The sequence below is a fragment of the Hyperolius riggenbachi genome, chromosome 6 (genome assembly GCF_040937935.1).
Source record: "Hyperolius riggenbachi isolate aHypRig1 chromosome 6, aHypRig1.pri, whole genome shotgun sequence".
In the NCBI taxonomy this organism is placed as follows: domain Eukaryota; kingdom Metazoa; phylum Chordata; class Amphibia; order Anura; family Hyperoliidae; genus Hyperolius; species Hyperolius riggenbachi.
In genome coordinates this window covers 217,772,992-217,797,088 of record NC_090651.1, presented here as the reverse complement: position 1 = coordinate 217,797,088, position 24,097 = coordinate 217,772,992, and the positions used below count along the sequence as shown (strand labels likewise).

General features: G+C 44.3%; 1 protein-coding gene across 5 annotated transcripts in view; it reads right to left on the bottom strand.

The window, feature by feature from the left end:
- Positions 1 to 24,097, bottom strand: part of IGSF9B (immunoglobulin superfamily member 9B) — a 176,710-nt gene that overhangs the window by 87,906 nt on the left and 64,707 nt on the right. For all 5 annotated transcript variants that reach the window (XM_068240421.1, XM_068240422.1, XM_068240424.1 and 2 more), the window contains one exon: positions 23,131 to 23,247. In XM_068240421.1, the coding sequence (XP_068096522.1) occupies positions 23,131 to 23,247 (117 nt within the window). The remainder of the gene's footprint in view (positions 1 to 23,130; positions 23,248 to 24,097) is intronic.

Below are 24,097 nucleotides of genomic sequence, written 5' to 3'. Positions count from 1 at the left end.
CAGTGTAGGACTAAGACCTTGGACTAGGAACATCTTCTCAGTATCTGCTTGTATCATTTGCTTCAAGCAGACACTGAGATGCTTCTGCCTGCATCACGAGAAACTCTATTTAAAGGTATATTCTGCGAACAAGCCTTTTACCTAAAACTCAGTCCCAATAACTGAGGCCTACTTAAATTATAACAGAGATCACTTTTGTGTGGATTTATTTCAAACCCAGAAAAAGAGCCAAAAACTGCAATATGAGACATAGTCTTTTGAATATCCCTCTCAGGGTCTAACATACAGAGTAAGATATCATCAGCAAATAGCATGGAGGAGAGCCTAGTTTTGCCTATTTATATTCCTTCAAATATCTTGTGCTGAAGGAGGGAGCACGACAGGGGTTCCAGTGCTAAATTAAATAATAGTGGTGATAAGGGACATCCCTGCCGCACCCCCCTCCCCAGCACAAAAGTTGGGCTCATAAGCCCAGAAATAGCAATACGGGCTCGAGGGTTAACATGCATAAGACCTACAGTGGAGGAAATAATTATTTGACCCCCTCACTGATTTTGTAAGTTTGTCCAATGACAAAGAAATGAAAAGTCTCAGAACAGTATCATTTCAATGGTAGGTTTATTTTAACAGTGGCAGATAGCACATCAAAAGGAAAATCGAAAAAATAACCTTAAATAAAAGATAGCAACTGATTTGCATTTCACTGAGTGAAATACGTTTTTGAACCCCTACCAACCATTAAGAGTTCTGGCTCCCACAGAGTGGTTAGACACTTCTACTCAATTAGTCACCCTCATTAAGGACACCTGTCTTAACTAGTCACCTGTATAAAAGACACCTGTCCACAGAATCAATCAATCAAGCAGACTCCAAACTCTCCAACATGGGAAAGACCAAAGAGCTGTCCAAGGATGTCAGAGACAAAGTTGTAGACCTGCACAAGGCTGGAATGGGATACAAAACCATTAGCAAGAAGCTGGGAGAGAAGGTGACAACTGTTGGTGCGATTGTTCGAAAATGGAAGGAGCACAAAATGACTATCAATCGACCTCGCTCTGGGGCTCCACGCAAGATCTCACTTCGTGGGGTGTCAATGGTTCTGAGAAAGGTGAAAAAGCATCCTAGAACTACACGGAAGGAGTTAGTGAATGACCTCAAATTAGCAGGGACCACAATCACCAAGAAAACCATTGGAAACACATTATACCGCAATGGATTAAAATCCTGCAGGACTTGCAAGGTTCCCCTGCTCAAGAAGGCACATGTGCAGGCCCGTCTGAAGTTTGCCAATGAACACCTGAATGATTCTGTGAGTGACTGGGAGAAGGTGCTGTGGTCTGATGAGACCAAAATAGAGCTCTTTGGCATTAACTCAACTCGCTGTGTTTGGAGAAAGAAAAATGCTGCCTATGACCCCCAAAACACCGTCCCCACCGTCAAGCATGGGGGTGGAAACATTTTGCTTTGGGGGTGTTTTTCTGCTAAGGGCACAGGACAACTTAATCGCATTAACGGGAAAATGGACGGAGCCATGTATCGTGAAATCCTGAACGACAACCTCCTTCCCTCTGCCAGGAAACTGAAAATGGGTCGTGGATGGGTGTTCCAGCACGACAATGACCCAAAACATACAGCAAAGGCAACAAAGGAGTGGCTCAAGAAGAAGCACATTAAGGTCATGGAGTGGCCTAGTCAGTCTCTGGACCTTAATCCAATAGAAAACCTATGGAGGGAGCTCAAGCTCAGAGTTGCACAGAGACAGCCTCGAAACCTTAGGGATTTAGAGATGATCTGCAATGAGGAGTGGACCAACATTCCTCCTAAAATGTGTGCAAACCTGGTCATCAATTACAAGAAACGTTTGACCTCTGTGCTTGCAAACAAGGGTTTTTCCACTAAGTATTCAGTCTTTTATTGTTAGAGGGTTCAAAAACTTATTTCACTCAATGAAATGCAAATCAGTTGCTATCTTTTATTTAAGGTTATTTTTTCGATTTTCCTTTTGATGTGCTATCTGCCACTGTTAAAATAAACCTACCATTGAAATGATACTGTTCTGACACTTTTCATTTCTTTGTCATTGGACAAACTTACAAAATCAGTGAGGGGTCAAATAATTATTTCCTCCACTGTATATAGGATACAAAATTCCCTTTGAATCCGAACTTCCCTAGGGACTGCATCAACCAAGACCATTCTATGCTGTCAAAGGCCTTCTCGGCATCAAGAGCCAAGAAGGCCTCCGACAGCCTTGCCCCTCGGCTCAGCCTATGGTTTTCCAACAGCAACAATGTCTTTCTAATGTTTGTTACTGCACTACGTTGCCTCACAAAACCAACTTGTGAGTCACTGATTAAAGATGGTAGAAAATCGGACAACCGATCAGCCAGTATCGTGGAGATTATCTTAAAATCTACATTTAGTAAAGAAATAGGCCTAAAAGATGCTGGATCTAAGGCATCTTTTCCTGGTTTAGGGAGGAGTTTAATAAACGCTTCATCAGCCGTGGGAGGGAAACTATGCTTTTTGTAGAGTTAAGTGGCAGTTTTATGGTGAAGTGCGTGAACTGATGGCCTTTTCTAAATTTATGTGCGTATATTTGAATGTACTTTGAAGTGAATATGTTGTTGAGCCCAAATATATCTAATTGTTGAGCCCTAATAGACTGTATGATGGGGAGTGTCTCTTTTTCCATTGTGAGTTAACACCCATGGGCAGAAACGAGATCAAGCGGCATTTGGTTAAGGTTTTCTTTAAAGGAAAGGTTCAGGGAAAGCCTTTAAAAAAATAAAAATCCATATCCACTTACCTGGGGCTTCCTCCAGCCTGTGGCAGGCAGGAGGTGCCCTCGCCGCCGCTCCAGAGGCTTCCGGTCGTCTTCGGTGGCCGACCCGACCTGGCCAGGCCGGCTGCCAGGTCGGGCTCTTCTGCGCTCCAAGGACGGGCTCTTCTGCGTCCCACGCGGGCACGCTGACGTCATCGGACGTCCTCCGGGCTGTACTGCGCAGGCGCAGGTCGGGTCGGCCACCGAAGACGACCGGAAGCCTCTGGAGCGGCGACGAGGGCACCTCCTGCCAGCCACGGGCTGGAGGAAGCCCCAGGTAAGTGGATATGGATTTTAATTTTTTTAAAGGTTTCCCTGAACCTTCCCTTTAATTTCGCAGAACTGAAATTTTGTATAATGTTCTTTTATCATACTAAATCACTTAAATATGACATACTACATCACCTAAATGTGAGACTTTCTGCATAGGATTTCATTGGCGAGTTAAATACATTTTCTTTCTTTTTTAAGTCTATGTTAAAGTGAACCTTAACTCTTGCACAGGGCAGAATGAAAAAATAGAGAAATGCACCCTGTATGTATTTAAAGAGTTTAGCCTATTTTATTCCCCCTCATCTGTGTCTAATCACAAGTTGTAATTTGATCTCTTCTCTGTGTCACGTGACTACGACGACAGAGATGGCAGATAAGCTCATTTAAAAGCACAGGCTGTTAACAATATGTCTGCTTCCATGAATCAGGAAGTAGAAACTGTGCAGGTTTATTTTAGTAGTTGTATCAGCTGTAACAAAGAAATGTTTTTCTTTAAAAAGGTTATTATGCTGTTGCGTATCTTTTGGCGCAGGGAGGACATTCTGAGTTCAGGTGCGCTTTAATCATAAAGGTAACCTGGCTTTACTTTCAGACTTTCAACATTAGGCATTTAGAGGACTACTATCAATACACTTGAAATAAAAACGCCACACCTGTAAATAGCGGTGTGTGTGTTATATTTTGTCACATTTTGCTTTAGATTTCCCCCTCCATATAAAAATCTATGGGGTTGATTCACGTAACATCAGTAAAATTGCAGTGCTCAGACAGTGCACGGCAATGTTACCACATATGTACGCTAGTTATGTAGCACATCTTGCACAGTGTTGTTAGTGTACCACGTATTACACAAGGAGCATAACAGACAGGATAAGTTAATTGGTTACCATCCAAAGTGGCTTTAAACGGTGATAGGGACATATGACTCTGTTAGGGATTAGACTCTGTAACGTGCTGAAAAATATATCATGCTATATAAGTACAAAATAAAAACAAAAAAGGGCTCTGCTAACACTGAAACAAAAGGAAACTATAAAAGCATCACAAAAATGTATTTCACAGCAGAAAAGACTGCTCTACAGACGCACAAGTTTTGACATCGTCGTTTCTTAAATGATAAAAGGTGTGTGTGTGTGTGTGTGTGTGTGTGTGTGTGTGTGTGTGTGTGTGTGTGTGTGTGTGTGTGTGTGTGTGTGTGTTCTGTGACGGCCTCAGAGATTGTCTAAGAGAATATTGGGAGCAACAACACCATGAAGTCCAAAGAACACACCAGACAGGTCAGGGATAAAGTTATTGAGAAATTTAAAGCAAGCTTAGGCTGCAAAAAGATTTCCAAATCCTTGAACATCCCACGGAGCAATGTTCAAGCGATCGTTCAGAAATGGAAGGAGTATGGCACAACTGTAAACCTACCAAGACAAGGCCGTCTACCTAAACTCACAGGCCGAACAAGAAGAGCGAAATGCAGTCAAGAGGCCCATGGTGACTCTGGAGGAGCTGCAGAGATCTACAGCTCAGGTGGGGGAATCTGTCCATAGGACAACTATTAGTTATGCACTGCACAAAGTTGGCCTTTATGGAAGAAAGGCAAGAAGAAAGCCATTGTTAACAGAAAAGCATAAGAAGTCTCGTTTGCCACAAGCCATGTGGGGGACACAGCAAACATGTGGAAGAAGGTGCTCTGGAAAGATGAGACCAAAATGGAACTTTTTGGCCAAAATGCAAAGCGCTATGTGTGGCAGAAAACTAAAACTGCACATCACTCTGAACAAACCATCCCCACTGTCAAATATGGTGGTGGCAGCAGCATCATACTCTGGGGGTGCTTCTCTTCAGCAGTGACAGGGAAGCTGGTCAGAGTTGATGGGAAGATGGATGGAGCCAAATACAGGGCAATCTTGGAAGAAAACCTCTTTGAGTCTGCAAAAGACTTGAGACTGGGGCGGAGGTTCACCTTCCAACAGGACAATGACCCTAAACATAAAGCCAGGGCAACAATGGAATGGTTTAAAACAAAACATATCCATTTGTTAGAATGGCCCAGTCAAAGTCCAGATCTAAATTCAATCGAGAATCTGGGGTAAGATCTGAAAACTGCTGTTCACAAACGCTGTCCATCTAATCTGACTGAGCTGGAGCTGTTTTGCAAAGAAGACTGGGCAAGGATTTCAGTCTCTAGATGTGCAAAGCTGGTAGAGACATACCCTAAAAGACTGGCAGCAGTAACTGCAGCAAAAGGTGCTTCTACAAAGTATTGACTTTGCAGTTTGTTTTTTAAATGTTTGGAATCATGTATGATTTTCGTTCCACTTCACGTGTACACCACTTCGTATTGGTCTTTCACGTGGAATTCCAATAAAATTGATTCATGTTTGTAGCAGTAATATGACAAAATGTGGAAATGTGGAACACTTCAAGAGGGCCGAATACTTTTGCAAACCGCTATATATATATATATATATATATATATATATATATATATATATATATATACATACATACATACATACATACATACATATATATACACATACATACATACATACATACACACACACACACACACACACACAGTACAGACCAAAAGTTTGGACACACCTTCTCATTCAAAGAGTTTTCTTTATTTTCATGACTATGAACATTGTAGGTGCACACTGAAGGCATCAAAACTATGAATTAACACATGTGGAAGTATAGTACATAACCAAAAAGTGTGAAACAACTGAAAACATGTCAAATTCTAGGTTCTTCAAAGTAGCCACTTTTTGCTTGGATTACTGCTTTGCACACTCTTGGCATTCTCTTCATGAGCTTCAAGAGGTAGTCACCTGAAATGGTTTTCACTTTACAGGTGTGCCCTGTCAGGTGGAATTTCTTGCCTTATAAATGGGGTTGGGACCATCAGTTGCGTTGTGGAGAAGTCAGGTGGATACACAGCTGATAGTCCTACTGAATAGACTGTTAGAATTTGAATTATGGCAAGAAAAACTAAGCTAAGTAAAGAAAAACGAGTGGCCATCACTACTTTAAGAAATGAAGGTCAGTCAGTCCGAAAAATTGGGAAAACTTTAATGGTTTTTGAGACTGCACTTAGGAACACTTTCAAACGCGACAAAGAAACTGGCTCACATGCGGCCCGCCCCAGGAAAGGAAGACCAAGACAAGACTCACCTCTGGTGCGGAGGATAAGTTCATCTGAGTCACCCGCCTCAGAAATCGCAGGTTAACAGCAGCTCAGATTAGAGACCAGGTCAATGCCACACAGAGTTCTAGCAGCAGAAACATCTCTAGAACAACTGTTAAGAGGAGACTGTGTGAATCAGGACAGTAGAATATCTGCTAGGAAACCACTGCTAAGGAAAGGCAACAAGCAGAAGAGACTTGTTTGGGCTAAAGAACACAAGGAATGGACATTAGACCAGTGGAAATCTGTGCTTTGGTCTGAGGAGTCCAAATTTGAGATTTTTGGTTCCAACCACCGTGTCTTTGTGTGACGCAGAAAAGGTTAAAGGATGGTCTCTACATGCCTGGTTCCCACCGTGAAGCATGGAGGAGGTGTGATGGTGTGGGGGTGCTTTGCCGGTGACACTGTTGGGGATATATTAAAAATTGAAGGCATACTGAACCAGCATGGCTACCACTACTTGCAGCGGCATGCTATTCCATCCGGTTTGCGTTTAGTTTTACCATCATTTATTTTTCAACAGGACAATGACCCCAAACACACCTCCAGGCTGTGTAAGGACTATTTGACCAGGAAGCAGAGTAATGGGGTGCTGCGCCAGATGATCTGGCCTCCACAATCACCAAACCTGAACCCAATTGAGATGGTTTGGGGTGAGCTGGACTGGAGAGTGAAGACACAAGGGCCAACAAGTGCTACGCATCTCTGGGAACTCCTTCAAGACTGTTGGAAGACCATTTCAGGTGACTACCTCTTGAAGCTCATCAAGAGTGTGCAAAGCAGTAATCAAAGCAAAAGGTGGCTACTTTGAAAAACCTAGAATATGACATATTTTCAGTTGTTTCACACTTTTTGGTTATGTACTATTCTTCCACATGTGTTAATTCATAGTTTGGATGCCTTCAGTGTGAACCTACAATGTTCATAGTCAAAATAAAGAAAACTCTTTGAATGAGTGTGCCCAAACTTTTGGTCTGTACTGTGTAATGTATATATATACATACATACACACACACACACACACACACACTCACAAGGTATTGTGATTGTTACCATTCTTTAGAAGTATTTCACTTTTCATTTCACAGATATTGATCGTTTTTTGTAAGTATGTGATCAATTAGTTTGTGTACTAAAAACCTTTGGAAATAAATCAAAATGTAGTTATGAAGTTATGATTAGAAAAAAGATAAAGGAGCCACACACTAAACTACAACAAAGAGAAACAAAGTACAACTATAAAACATAAAACTAACAAAAGAATACTGTGTGACCCTCAAGACATGCAACCTGGAAACACAGAATATACCAAAACAGCCTATACTGCAACCCTGAGACACAGAATAAACTGCGAGCCCAAGACATAAACTGTCCCATAAACTACCCCAGCCTCAAAACACTGAACAAACTACAATCTTGAGACACAGAGTAAACAACAAAACTAGCACACATAATGCAATACATACTAGAGCACAGATTAAACTATAGAAGAACCATCTCCTGACTGTGCTATTTGCCACTTCTATTAACCCAAAAATAAGTCTGTCACTCCAATGATTAAAACCATGAGAACCCTGAGGTAGTAGAAACAGTAGAGCACCTCCCTAAGAATGTGGCTGACAAACAGCTTCCAGAAGCCTAGGTACATCATACGCTCTCTCGGCGTTACGGAGGTGTACATCCTATTATAATATCTGGGTCATATAGTACTACATGCAAGATATAACCAGCAGCAACTCTGTGTCACTGCTCCATCTCAGGGGATGGAAGCAAAGAAGGCGTTTCCCGCATGATGTTGGTATCTGGGGCAGAAAATGGCTGCAGAGGAACAAGGAAATTGTGCAGCAAATGCATAAATGATGGCAGTAAAGAAGAGAAACATACAGGGATATGCCCCCCTCCATTTGGTTGGTTTTCTGTGCATGTGCAGGAGGGTACTGTGCATGGCAGTGCCAGTGCTAAGGCGTGCACAAAGATATTGAAGCCTCATTTATTACATACTCAGTAATCAGTTCCATTTACCGTATCTATAATCCAATACCATTAGAAAAAAAAAGGATAGCGGTAAAGTATAAATATTGTTCCCCATTTGCGCAAACCTTTCTCCACATGCTGATGGGGAGAGAAGCTTGTGTCCTACATGTTGTGGTGGACATATGGTAAACTTACCATCCTTTATGTTGCAATATGATAGTAGGGAGGGGAGGCATATACCTTTATGTACGTGATGGTGTGGAAGGGAGGCATGTACCTTTCTGCGTGTGATGGTAAAAAAGGGAGGCATGTACCTTTATGTATGTGATGGTGGGGAAGAGAAGCATGTGCCTTTCTCCAGGTCGTGGAGAGGAAGAGAGGCATGTACCTTTCTGCATGTGATGGTGAGGGAGGGAGGCTTGTACCTTTCTCCATGTGATGGTGAGGAAGGGAGGCATGTACCTTTCTGCATATGATGAGGCAGGGATACAAGCGAAATGGAAGTCTGCACCGCCTCTAAGGGTAAATCCTGTTTAATTAGTATCAAAAAGACAGATACATTAAAAAGAACCACCAGGCAAGACAGTCCACTGTTTCGGGCTCCTGTCCTTCTTCATGTTGCCAGGTTCTAAACACATATTCACACAGAACACACACACACACACATACATACATATATATATACATAATATATATATATATATATATATATATATATATATATATATACATAATATATATATTAATATATATATATATATATATATATATATATATATATATATATATATATATATATATATATATATATATATATATATATATACACACAGCAGAGTAGCCAATCAGATTCAACATCCAAAGAAGAGGACCTGATGGGGAACTACTTATTTAAATATAAAACTCCACCTCCCTATGTAAACCCATAGGCTCATAGATCCCCAGTATATATCAAACATATACCAAATACATCAAATACAGATCTTATTCTTATTTAATAAAGGTCAGATATACCTACATCAGATGTCCCCACTCATCGAGTTATCTCTCTGGCAATAGATCGCATACAAATGGACAAACTTCTCCACCGCCGGCTTGTAAACAAAAGTCCGTAGCAGCCATCCAATAAAAGCACTTCGCCCATCGCCGTCATCACAGTATGTACGCCCACAGGACTCTCCCACCGGCGCCGACCAATCAGAGAAAAAGGCGTCAAATGACGCGCATCAATGCGGCTTGATGGCCGCATGGAACGCTCCAACCAATAGGAACATACAAAAGCCGCTAACCAATCATAAGAGGAAGCGTCAAATGACGCACCTCATCTCGTAACGTCAATGCGGCTTAATGGCCGCAATGACATGCGTAAAAAACGCCGACCAATAATGAGGCAGAAAAGACACACGTCATCCACCAGGCAAAGCATCGCCATGCCAAAGGGGAGGAGGAGCGTCACGTAAACAAAGAAGCCGACCAATGGTCACATAGTTCAAACCGGATGCGATATCCAATAGCCCATCCAGCAGGAATCCAATTGGACCATAAAAAGCATAAACAAAAACAAGATCAAATATTGCCAGAAAGATACTCACAGTAACATTAAAGAGACTGTAACAAATTTGTCAGCCTTAGTTCTTCTATCCTATAAGTTCCTATGCCTGTTCTAATGTGCTCTGGCTTACTGCAGCCTTTCCTAATTGCACTATCTCTGTAATAAATCTCATCTCCTTTCCTCTGTCGTGTCTGTCGGGCTAATGCTTGAATGTGTGGAATGTGTAGGGCTGCTTGTGATTGGTTAGAAGGGATACACATCCTCTGCAGGCCCCCTGCACACTCTGTATGACTCACACACTCTGCTTATATGAGCCTATTACAAGCTGGTTAGTTTGTTTGTAAACACTGCCTAAAACTGTTAATTACAAGCCAGGATAACAGCAGGGAGTGGCAGAAACAGCACAGAGGGGCACAGAAGAAAATAAGGAATATAATGGTATGCTTTTTAGTGTAAGAATATTAGAGTACAGATTCTCTTTAATGATAATTATATTCTAAAACAACCAATATAACTAAGAAACCCTAGTGAACTAGAAAAACATATATACATCATGAGCAGACCAATTACCAGTCCAAGCGTAAATCATAGTCCCTATTTAAACCAGAATTGATCGTATCCAACTCCCTAATCCATCTAGATTTAACTTTCAATCATTTAGACAGTCGATCACCCCCTCTTTTATCTGAAGGAACACTATCAATAATGCATACTTTAAGTTGACGCACATTATGCCTAAAAAGAGTGAAATGTTCAGACACTGCTTGGTCTCTATTAAGATTACGTATTGCGGATTTGTGCGACGCCAGTCTGTCTTCAATCTTTGGGTCGTTTGACCGACATAGCATTTGCCACAAGGGCATTTAAGTAGATAGACTACCCAACTGGAGTCGCACGAATATCTGCCACGTACCTTATAACTCTTTCCACTATTAGGATGTGTAAAAGTATCTCCCCGAATAAGACTGTTGCAAATGTGGCAATTGAGGCAAGGAAAAGTGCCACAACGTCCCCTGTGTATAACCTTATTTGCAACGTCCGAGTGTACTAATTTACTACGGAGTGAGGGGGGTCTCTTGTAACAAAACATTGGGGGCCGTTTAAACTCAGGTATATATGGCAATGAATTGCCTAAAATACTCCAGTTACGTTTAGTGCATTTTTCAATCTGGCGACTGACAGTGTTAGCACTGCTATAACAGCTATAACACTGTCAGTCGCCAGATTGAAAAATGCATTAAACGTAACTGGAGTATTTTAGGCGACTCATTGCCATATATACCTGAGTTTAATCTGGCGACTGACAGTGTTATAGCTGTTATAGCAGTGCTAACACTGTCAGTCGCCAGATTGAAAAATACACTAAACGTAACTGGAGTATTTTAGGCAATTCATTGCCATATATACCTGAGTTTAAACGGCCCCCAATGTTTTGTTACAAGAGACCCCCCTCACTCCGTAGTAAATTAGTACACTCGGACGTTGCAAATAAGGTTATACACAGGGGACGTTGTGGCACTTTTCCTTGCCTCAATTGCCACATTTGCAACAGTCTTATTCGGGGAGATACTTTTACACATCCTAATAGTGGAAAGAGTTATAAGGTACGTGGCAGATATTCGTGCGACTCCAGTTGGGTAGTCTATCTACTTAAATGCCCTTGTGGCAAATGCTATGTCGGTCAAACGACCCAAAGATTGAAGGACAGACTGGCGTCGCACAAATCTGCAATACGTAATCTTAATAGAGACCAAGCAGTGTCTGAACATTTCACTCTTTTTAGGCATAATGTGAGTCAACTTAAAGTATGCATTATTGATAATGTTCCTTCAGATAAAAGAGGGGGTGATCGACTGTCTAAATTATTGAAAGTTGAATCTAGATGGATTAGAGAGTTGGATACGATCAATTCTGGTTTAAATAGGGACTATGATTTACGCTTGGACTGGTAATTGGTCTGCTCATGATGTATATATGTTTTTCTAGTTCACTAGGATTTCTTAGTTATATTGTTTTTTTTAGAGTATAATTATAATTAATGTTACTGTAAGTATCTTTCTGGCAATATTTGATCGTGTTTTTGTTTATGTTTAAAAAAAAAAATAATTTTTTTTTATTATTTTCCAAAGCAAATCACATAAATATAGCATTGTTCATTGTACAGTGATGATATCGTGGGTTGACACCCCGTACTGAGGTAACAGCAGTGTGTCCATAACAACTGTGGGGACATCAAGACCTTTTGGAAGCATTATAGAGAGTTTGCCAATTAACTGGAACAATGCAGAGTTCTACAGAATATAACAATTAAACAAAAATAAAAAAGATAAAACAGGAAATAAAAACAAAAGAAACAAAATAGAGAGCACTGAGAGCCATAAAGCCAGTTTTGCCGTGGCCAGACCTTCTTGAGTGTATATAGTAAGGGTGCGGAGGCGTGGAAGGGGGGGGTGGGGAAAGACATAGGAAGGGGTCTTAGGTTTGGGACGACTTCCACTCTGTCCAGGGGTCCCAGATTTTTTCGAAGGCAGGCATAGTCTCTCTGATGTAAGAGGTCATCTTCTCCAGAGTGTAAATATGCTGAATTTTATTGATGAGCTCAGGCCTGGAAGGAGGAAGAGATTTCCAATATTTGGCCAGCAAAGCCTTAGAGGTCCCGCAGATTTGCCCAAGGAGTTTGTTTTGGTGTTTGGATAGCTCCAGGATGGGCCTGTGGAATAGGGCCGACCAGGGGTTAGGTTGGATCTGTTTCCCACGAACCTCCGAGGCCAGGGTGAAAGACTGGGACCAGAATCCAGCAACTAAGGGACAGGACCACCAGCAGTGTAATTGGTCTGCTGGTGCCGGACAGCCCCGGAAGCAGTGATCGGAAGGAATTAGGTTCCATTTGGCCAGTTGGACCGGGGTTCTATACCAATCATAAAACAGCCTATAGTTCCTTTCTTTGGTTAAGGTATGTCTAGAAGAACTGGCAATAGCGGAGAAGATGACCTCCCACTGAGATTCATCCGTAAGGGCCCCAAGTCTGTCCAAAGAAGGCACTTGATGGGGAATGGGTGAACTAGTTCCTGCTCCAGATCGACCCATCTAATTGTACCCCTGGGAGCGGACCATTGGAACAACTGAGAAATCCGGGCTGCGTAAAAATAATGCAATAGGCTGGGGGCACCCAGTCCACCCTGGAATTTATGCCCGGCCAAATGAGCATATTTGATGCGAGGTCTGCGACCCGACCATATAAAATTCGTTATCCTGGATTGCAAAACCTCCAGATCCCTTCTAAGAATTCTAATGGGCAAGGCTCGGAAGAGGTAGAGTATTTTGGGGAGTAGTGTTATCTTTACAGCATAGATGCGGCCTAGGAGGGACAGCTGAAAGTGCTGCCATTTATCCAAAAGATTATGCAGTTTTCTGAGCATGAGGGTATAATTGAGCCTATAAAGGTCCCCGTGATCGTCCGACACCGTCACCCCCAAGTACTTAATCCCCCCAGGTCTAAACTTGAACCCAAAAGTCTGAGAGAGTGATGCCTGCTGCGCATTTGAGAGCCCAAACGGGATAGCCTCAGATTTGGAGCTGTTGATCTTAAAGCCTGAGTATGAGCAGTAAGAGTGAATCTCCTTAAAGAGATTTGGGACCGAGACTATGGGATTAGCCAGTGAGAAGATTGTATCGTCCGCGAACAGGGCAGACTTAAATTCGAGTCTCCCCACCGTAATACCCGGTATGTCTGGAGACCCCCTCACCCTGATAGCCAGGGGCTCGATACATAGAGCAAATAAAAGGGGGGAGAGGGGGCACCCCTGCCTAGTACCATTCCTAATGGGGAAAGCAGGAGAAGTTATGCCCATACGCTTACGAGTTAATCTGGGCCAAAAGGGTGGGGGAGGGTCTCATGGCATGCTGGAGCTCCAACCTTCTAATCTCAGTTTTAAGGTTATTAATCCTGGACATGGCTTGCTTGCGTCTAGTGGAGGAAATTTTAATTAACTCGCCCCTAATAGTGGCCTTATGGGCCGCCCATCTGATCCCTTGATAAGTGTCCCCAACCTGATTCCTTCTAAAAAAAGAGGTGATTTCCGCTGTTAGTTGCGTTTTGACCTCCTGATCCACCAAAAGGGATTCATTAATCCGCCATTTACTCGGAGGGCGCGGGACGAGGGAGGAGAAAGCAACCTGGACACAGGCATGGTCAGACCATGATATCTCTGAATGTTCAGCACTAACAACCTCTAGGAGTAAGGGAGCATCCATGAGCACAAAATCAATTCGCGGGTATGTATCATGGGGGTTGGAATAGAAGGTATGCCCCCCCTGCCCTGGGTGCAGCGCCCTCCAGACATCCCACGTACCAGTATCAGCCAGAAACTTGAGGAGGCACTTGGGGGGACACCTTGCACGACCGCGGGGACCGTCCAAATCCGCATTAAAGTCCCCTGCGATAATGAGTTTACCCTCCCTGTGTGAGAGGATCTTAGAGGATAGTTTATGGAGAAATGGGCGCAGGCCCTCAGAAGGTGCATAAACAGCTACCAGAGTAAGACGTAAGCCCTTAGACTCACCAATCAAAATCAGGAATCTGCCCTCGGGATCTCTGAGCGTTTTTTCAACCATAAAGTTGAGCCTCTTGTGGAGTATGATCGCTGCACCACTTTATTATGAGGGGATGAGGCGAAGTAGGTTAACGGGTACTGTTTGTGCCAAGATTTGGGTTCTTTGTTGTGTACATAATGAGTTTCCTGTAGGAATATGATATCTGCTTTCTCTTGTTTATAGTATAAACAGGCGAGACGTCTCTTCTGGGGAGCGTTTAGGCCCTTAACATTATTAGTTATCACAGTAAGGGGATTAATCTGCCCAGGGGAGGGGGTTGGGGGAGGGGTTACGTTAAGGTGAGAAGCAGACATGAGGTGTATATGTGGATGCTCGTACAAAGCTTCTCCCCAGGAACTCCCTCAAACAGGACATCAGCCCCCTGACAAATTCGAGCCCATAATTCCAATCGCACCTCCACTTCCCAAACACATAAGAAGGCACAGAAGTTGAGAAATAACGGAGTATGGCAAAAAATGGCACAACAGTGAAAGGTCAGGCTGAGACTTAGATATGCAATAAAACGAATGAGACAGTGTTCAGCATAACCATAAAAGGTAACAAACTGAAATCCGCAAGAACAGCTAGGATTCCTAAAACAAAAAGAGAGGCATAAGACTGAATGCCTCGAGTAATCATCAGTTTTACTGCAGTAATAGACTGCAGATCAGTCCGGGGCTATAGCACCCGCACGGACTCCGGACACACACACAGCAGAAGCCCCAACCACTGGTGCCACCTGTAGTAAAGCTAGTTGTGCAGGCAGAAAAGTCATAAAGTGCTGTTAAACAAAAAAAAAAAACCCAGCCAGAAAAAGAGGGGAAACGCGTGTAGAAACAGATGCCGTGGAGAGGTATCTTCTTCCAGTAAGAGAGCCAGGTAGAGTCATCCTGGGTTAGAAGATGTGGAGGCTGAACTGACCGGGCTGCTTGGAGGGTTACCAGCCAGGTCGGAGTCCCCTTGAGCTGATTGCTGGGACTGTAGACCAGACAGGTTGCGGGGGAGGCAATCTCCTGGGTGGGGAGGCATTAGGAGGAGAGCGTAGCGGTTTGTCCGGCTTCAGGCCCAGTTTTTGCAGGACTTCAGGGATATATTGGGAGTGAGAGATAACCAGCTGGCGGCCTTTGTAGGGAATAATGAGTTTGAAGGGGAAACCCCATTTGTATCTGATGTTCTGTTTAGCCAGCACTGTAGTGAGAGGTTTCAGGCTCCATCTCCTGCTCAGGGTGATTGGAGAAAGATCTGGGTAGATGGAGATACTGAACTCCTGGAAAGTGACTTGTGGAAGTTTACGCGTGGCAGTGATAATAGCCTCCTTGGTGCTGTAATAATGTAGTTTTGTAATGATGTCCCTCGGTGGGTTTCCCTCCTTGGGTTGCGGTCTCAGAGCTCTGTGGGCCCTGTCCATACGGAATTCCGCCTCAGGGAGCTCAGGGAAGAGATGGCGGAACAGGGCCTGCAAAAAGTCCTGGACTTCTGTGACAGACTCAGGGACACCTTTGATCCTAAGGTTGCCCCGTCTGTCCCTATTCTCCTGGTCTTCCCTAGCATCATAAAGTACAGCAATATCGGCCCGCATTTCTTCAATGTCTGTATCCACCTGCTTGCAATAGGCCCTGACCCTGTCCAACCCCACTTCTGTTTCATGTACTCTCTGACCGAGTGCTGCCAGTTCAGAGCGTATTTCTTTGACAGCCTCGGCGTTAGATGCCTTAATGAGCTTCTCCAGGTTTGCATAGAGTTTCTGGAGGTCGGCTTTTGTGACCCCGGAGGAGTCCGCCCACTTACCGTCCTGCGTGGAGTTGTCTGCCTGGGCACGGGAGCCATCTTGGGAGGCCGCTCCCTTCTGCTTGCTAGCGAAGAGTTCCGGAATTCCGGGGTCCGGATTCCCCTGATTGTTCTTGGGGGACATCTCTGGATGCTCTAGGGGTGCTTACTGAGGCCTCAAGCCAGAAACGAGGTGCGGACGGGGCCTATGGGAGCTGAATGTGGCAAAGTCCGCTGGAGCTAATCCGTCATGTGTCCAACCGGAACCCGGGTCAGGCGTCGCCCCCGTTTTTGTTTATGCTCTTTATGGTCCAATTGGATTCCTGCTGGATGGGCTATTGGATATCACATCCGGTTTGAACTATGTGACCATTGGTCGGCTTCTTTGTTTACAATGTGACGCTCCTCCTCCCCTTTGGCATGGCGATGCTTTGCCTGGTGGATGACGTGCGTCTTTTCTGCCTCATTATTGGTCGGCGTTTTTTATGCATGTCATTGCGGCCATTAAGCCGTATTGACGTTACGAGATGAGGTGTGTCATTTGACGCTTCCTCTTATGATTGGTCGGCGGCTTTTGTATGTTCCTATTAGTTGGAGCGTTCCATGCGGCCATCTGATGCGCGTCATTTGACGCCTTTTTCTCTGATTGGTCGGCGCCGGTGGGAGCGTCCTGTGGGCGTATATACTGTGATGAAGGCGATGGGCGAAGTGCTTTTATTGGATGGCTGCTACAGACTTTTGTTTACAAGCCGGCGGTGGAGAAGTTTGTCCATTTGTATGCGATCTATTGCCAGAGAGATAACTCGATGAGTGGGGACATCTGATGTAGGTAGATCTGACCTTTATTAAATAAGAATAAGATCTGTATTTGATGTATTTGGTATATGTTTGATATATACTGGGGATCTATGAGCCTATGGGTTTACATAGGGAGGTGGAGTTTTATATTTAAATAAGTAGTTCCCCATCAGGTCCTCTTCTTTGGATGTTGAATCTGATTGGCTACTCTGCTGTATATATATGTGTTCTGTGTGAATATGTGTTTAGAACCTGGCAACATGAGGAAGGGCAGGAGCCCGAAACAGTGGACTGTCTTGCCTGGTGGTTCTTTTTAACCACTTGAGGACCTAGGGCTTTCTACCCCTTAAGGACCGGCCACTTTTTTTCCATTCAGACCACTGCAGCTTTCACGGTTTATTGCTCGCTCATACAACCTACCACCTAAATGAATTTTGGCTCCTTCTCTTGTCACTAATAAAGCTTTCTTTTGGTGCTATTTGATTGCTCCTGCGATTTTTACTTTTTATTATATTCATCAAAAAAGACATGAATTTTGGCAAAAAAATGATTTTTTTAACTTTCTGTGCTGACATTTTTCAAATAAAGTAAAATTTCTGTATACATGCAGCGCGAAAAATGTGGACAAACATGTTTTGGATAAAAAAAACCCCATTCAGTGTATATTTATTGGTTTGGGTAAAAGTTATAGCGTTTACAAACTATGGTGCAAAAAGTGAATTTTCCCATTTTCAAGCATCTATGACTTTTCTGACCCCCTGTCATGTTTCATGAGGGGCTAGAATTCCAGGATAGTATAAATACCCCCCAAATGACCCCATTTTGGAAAGAAGACATCCCAAAGTATTCACTGAGAGGCATAATGAGTTCATAGAAGATATTTTTTGTCACAAGTAAGTGGAAAATGACACTTTGTGACAAAAAAAAAAAAAAAAGTTTCCATTTCTTCTAACTTGCGACAAAAAAAAATGAAATCTGCCACGGACTCACCATGCCCCTCTCTGAATACCTTGAAGGGTCTACTTTCCAAAATGAGTCATTTGTGGGGTGTGTTTACTGTCCTGACATTTTGGGGGGTGCTAAATTGTAAGCACCCCTGTAAAGCCTAAAGGTGCTCATTGGACTTTGGACCTCTTAGCGCAGTTAGGCTGCAAAAAAGTGCCACACATGTGGTATTGCCATACTCAGGAGAAGTAGTATAATGTGTTTTGGGGTGTATTTTTACACATACCCATGCTGGGTGGGAGAAATATCTCTGTAAATGACAATTTTTTAATTTTTTTACACACAATTGTCCATTTACAGAGATCTTTCTCCCACTCAGCATGGGTATGTGTAAAAATACACCCCAAAACACATTATACTACTTTTCCTGAGTACGGCGATACCACATGTGTGGCACTTTTTTGCACCCTAACTGCACTAAAGGGCCCAAAGTCCAATGAGTACCTTTAGGATTTCACAGGTAATTTTGAGAAATTTCGTTTCAAGACTACTCCTCACGGTTTAGGGCCCCTAAAATGCCAGGGCAGTATAGGAACCCCACAAATGACCCCATTTTAGAAAGAAGACACCCCAAGGTATTCCGTTAGGAGTATGGTGAGTTCATAGAAGATTTTATTTTTTGTCACAAGTTAGCGGAAAATGACACTTTGTGAAAAAACACAATTAAAATCAATTTCCGCTAACTTGTGACAAAAAATAAAATCTTCTATGAACTCGCTATACTACTAACGGAATACCTTGGGGTGTCTTCTTTCTAAAATGGGGTCATTTGTGGGGTTCCTATACTGCCCTGGCATTTTAGGGGCCCTAAACCGTGAGGAGTAGTCTTGAAACGAAATTTCTCAAAATGACCTGTGAAATCCTAAAGGTACTCATTGGACTTTGGACCCTTTAGCGCAGTTAGGGTGCAAAAAAGTGCCACACATGTGGTATCGCCGTACTCGGGAGAAGTAGTACAATGTGTTTTGGGGTGTATTTTTACACATACCCATGCTGGGTGGGAGAAATACCTCTGTAAATGGACAATTGTGTGTAAAAAAATCAAAAGATTGTCATTTACAGAGGTATTTCTCCCACCCAGCATGGGTATGTGTAAAAATACACCCCAAAACACATTATACTACTTCTCCCGAGTACGGCGATACCACATGTGTGGCACTTTTTTGCACCCTAACTGCACTAAGGGGCCCAAAGTCCAATGAGTACCTTTAGGATTTCACAGGTCATTTTTGTTTCAAGACTACTCCTCACGGTTTAGGGCCCCTAAAATGCCAGGGCAGTATAGGAACCCCACTAATGACCCCATTTTAGAAAGAAGACACCCCAAGGAATTCCGTTAGGAGTATGGTGAGTTCATAGAAGTTTTTATTTTTTTGTCACAAGTTAGCGGAAATTGATTTTAATAGTTTTTTTTCACAAAGTGTCATTTTCCGCTAACTTGTGACAAAAAATAAAATCTTCTATGAACTCACCATACTCCGTACGGAATACCTTTGGGTGTCTTCTTTCTAGAATGGGGTCATTTGTGGGGTTCCTATACTGCCCTGGCATTTTAGGGGCCCTAAACCGTGAGGAGTAGTCTTGAAACCAAATGTCGCAAAATGACCTGTGAAATCCTAAAGGTACTCATTGGACTTTGGGCCCCTTAGCGTACTTAGGGTGTAAAAAAGTGCCACACATGTGGTACCGCCGTACTCAGGAGAAGTAGTATAATGCGTTTTGGGGTGTATTTTTACACATACCCATGCTAAGTGGGAGAAATATCTCTGTAAATGACAATTGTTTGATTTTTTTACACACAATTGTCCATTTACATAGAAATTTCTCCCACCCAGCATGGGTATGTGTAAAAATACACCCAAAAACACATTATACTACTTTTCCTGAGTACGGTGGTACCACATGTGACACTTTTTTGCAGCCTAGGTGCGCTAAGGGGCCCAATGTCCTATTCACAGGTCATTTTGAGGCATTTGTTTTCTAGACTACTCCTCGCGGTTTAGGGCCCCTAAAATGCCAGGGCAGTATAGGAACCCCACAAGTGACCCCATTTTAGAAAGAAGACACCCCAAGGTATTCCGTTAGGTGTATGGCGAGTTCATAGATGATTTTATTTTTTGTCACAAGTTAGTGAAAAATGACACTTTGTGAAAAAAAAACAATAAAAATCAATTTCCGCTAACTTTTGACAAAAAATAAAATCTTCTATGAACTCGTCATACACCTAACAGAATACCTTGGGGTGTCTTTTTTTCTAAAATGGGGTCACTTGTGGGGTTCCTATACCGCCCTGGCATTTTACGGGCCCAAAACCGTGAGTAGTCTGGAAACCAAATGTCTCAAAATGACTGTTCAGGGGTATAAGCATCTGCAAATTTTGATGACAGGTGGTCTATGAGGGGGCGAATTTTGTGGAACCGGTCATAAGCAGGGTGGCCTTTTAGATGACAGGTTGTATTGGGCCTGATCTGATGGATAGGAGTGCTAGGGGGGTGACAGGAGGTGATTGATGGGTGTCTCAGGGGGTGGTTAGAGGGGAAAATAGATGCAATCAATGCACTGGGGAGGTGATCGGAAGAGGGTCTGAGGGGGATCTGAGGGTTTGGCCGAGTGATCAGGAGCCCACACGGGGCAAATTAGGGCCTGATCTGATGGGTAGGTGTGCTAGGGGGTGACAGGAGGTGATTGATGGGTGTCTCAAGGTGTGATTAGAGGGGGGAATAGATGCAAGCAATGCACTGGCGAGGTGATCAGGGCTGGGGTCTGAGGGCATTCTGAGGGTGTGGGCGGGTGATTGAGTGCCCTAGGGGCAGATAGGGGTCTAATCTGATAGGTAGCAGTGACAGGGGGTGATTGATGGGTAATTAGTGGGTGTTTAGGGTAGAGAACAGATGTAAACACTGCACTTGGGAGGTGATCAGACGTCGGATCTGCGGGTGATCTATTGGTGTGGGTGGGTGATCAGATTGCCCGCAAGGGGCAGGTTAGGGGCTGATTGATGGGTGGCAGTGACAGTGGGTGATTGATGGGTGGCAGTGACAGGGGGTGATTGATGGGTGGCAGTGACAGGGGGTGATTGATGGGTGGCAGTGACAGGTGGTGATAGGGGGTGATTGATGGGTGATTGATGGGTAATTAGTGGGTGTTTAGAGGAGAGAATAGATGGAAACACTGCGCTTGGGTGGTGATCTGATGTCGGATCTGCGGGCGATCTATTGGTGTGGGTGGGTGATCAGATTGCCCGCAAGGGGCAGGTTAGGGGCTGATTGTTGGGTGGCAGTGACAGGGGGAGATTGATGGGTGATAGGTGATTGGCAGGTGATTGACAGGTGATCAGTGGGTTATTACAGGGAAGGACAGATGTAATTAATGCACTGGCGAATTGATAAGGGGGGGGGTCTGAGGGCAATCTGAGCGTGTGGGCGGGTGATTGGGTGCCCGCAAGGGGCAGATTAGGGTCTGATCTGATAGGTAACAGTGACAGGTGGTGATAGGGGGTGATTGATGGGTAATTAGTGGGTGTTTAGAGAAGATAACAGATGTAAACAATACATTTGGGAGGTAATCTGACGGCGGGTTTGCGGGCGATCTAATGGTGTGGGTGGGTGATCAGATTGCCCGCAAGGGGCAGGTTAGGGGCTGATTGATGGGTGGCAGTGACAGGGGGTGACAGGGGGTGATTGATGAGTGATGGGTGATTGGCAGGTGATTGACAGGTGATCCGTGGGTTATTACAGGGAAGAACAGATGTAATTAATGCACTGGTGAATTGATAAGGGGGGGTCAGAGGGCAATCTGAGCGTGTGGGAGGGTGATTGGGTGCCCGCAAGGGGCAGATTAGGGTCTGATCTGATAGGTAAAAGTGACAGGTGGTGATAGGGGGTGATTGATGGGTGATTGACAGGTGATCAGGGGGGATAGATGCATACAGTACATGGGGGGGGGGGGTCTGGGGAGAATATGAGGGGTGGGGGGGTGATCAGGAGGGAGCAGGGGGCAGGGGGGGGATAAAAAAAAAATAGCGTTGACAGATAGTGACAGGGAGTGATTGATGGGTGATTAGGGGGGTGATTGGGTGCAAACAGGGGTCTGGGGGGTGGGCAGGGGGGGGTCTGATGGGTGCTGTGGGCGATCTGGGGCAGGGGGGGGGGGGGGGGGGAAATCAGTGTGCTTGGTGCAGACTAGGGTGGCTGCAGCCTGCCCTGGTGGTCCCTCGGACACTGGGACCACCAGGGTAGGAGGCAGCCTGTATAATACACTTTGTAAACATTACAAAGTGTATTATACACTTTGTATGCGGCGATCGTCGGGTTAACATCCCGCCGGCGCTTCCGTATGGCCGGCGGGATGTTGCAGCGGGTGAGCGGCGCCAGGCGGAGGATCGCGTCACGGATGACGCGATCGCTCCGCCCATGCCCCTACAAGGACCGCCGCCATTAGTCTATACGGCGGTCCTTGCGGGGTGCACTTCCCGGCCGTCAATTGTATATACGGCGGTCGGGAAGTGGTTAATGTGTCTGTCTTTTTGATACTAATAAAACAGGATTTACCCTAAAAGGCGGTGCGGACTTCCATTTGGCTTGTATACTTGAATCTCAGCGGTATCCGGAGACAAGTCCTGCACACCTTACCCCCTTTACATAGGGTGGCGTGCCAGAAGAGTGCGATTGGCTCTTTTTTGAATTCTTTTATGATGAGGAAGGGAGGCATGTACCTTTCTCCATGTGATTGTGAGGAAGGCCGGCATGTACCTTTCTCCATGTGATGTTGAGGAACGGAGGCATGTACCTTTCTCCATGTGATGGTGAGGAAGGGAGGCATGCACCTTTATGTATATGATGGTGAGGAAAGGAGGCATGTACCTTTCTGCAAGGGATGATGAGGAAGGGAGGCATTTACCTTTCTGCAAGCGATGAGAAAGGGAGGCATGTACCTTTATGTATGTGATGGCGAGGAAGGGAGGCATGTACCTTTCTGCATGTGATGGTGAGGAGGGGAGGCATGTACTTTTCTGCATGTGCTGATAGGAAAGGGATGCATGTACATTTTTCCATATGATAGTAAGGGAGAGAGGCATGTACCTTTATGTACTGTATGTGACAGTAGGGCAGGAAGGCATGTACCTTTCTGCAAGTGATGGTGAGGAAGGGAGGCATGTACCTTTCTCCATGTGATGGTGGGGAAGGGGTCTCCAGCAGCGGCACAAGGAATAAGAAGCTCCCTCCCGGCTTCCTGTCTGTATTCCCAGCCAGGCAGCACCGTGAAATAGGGCGGGTCCTAAAATGGCCAAAAAAACACAATAGCATGATACAAGACAATATAATTATACAAAACAGCTTGACGTACATAATAAAAAACGCACACACAAATTTGCAAGAAGCCTATAAGCTGATCAGAAAAAAAAAAACACCTGCCTAATACAGTGCGGAACCTCTTTATGCCCCAACACAGCTGTGGGTCATTGAAACGTAGGACTCCAAGTTCTAGTGGTATATGGAATAAAGAAAGATGCTAGCAGCACATCCTATAAGCAGCTAGGTGAGGCGTCCAGGGACTAGACTTGGTTTATCACCACATCCTACATATGCTCCATGTGATTATATTTTGGGGAATTTGGAGGCCAAAAGAAAATATGATTTATCAGCCCAAGTCATCCTGTTCCATAGCGTCACTGTAGATGGTGAACTAGATGCAAATAACTTTGTCTTGCACTAAAATTTAAAGAGGCACTGTAGTGACATATGGTGAAATGCAGTAAATTATTTAGGATATCCACTTTTACAGTCATTTTCAGCATCAGAAACACTGTATATTGCTATGTATCCCCACCATACTCGCTTGAATGACGGGGCTCTGCTTTGTCGTCAGTCTCTCTGCTAGGAGACTGTTAGACGGTGAAACCGCCGTCAATTTACAATGTACAGCGCTGTACTGGGGACAGCCATGTCACTCAGCGGTCCCCTGGGGAAGCACAAGAGCATTCGGCTCTCATAGGATAAACAGGATGAGAAGAGAGGCAGGCACTGAGTATGGTCATGTGGGTGTCAGCAGCTGCATAGATGGCTGCTGTGTGTGCACCCCCAGCAGTAGCTACGTGCTCTAGATAGTGTGGACAAAGTAGCAAACA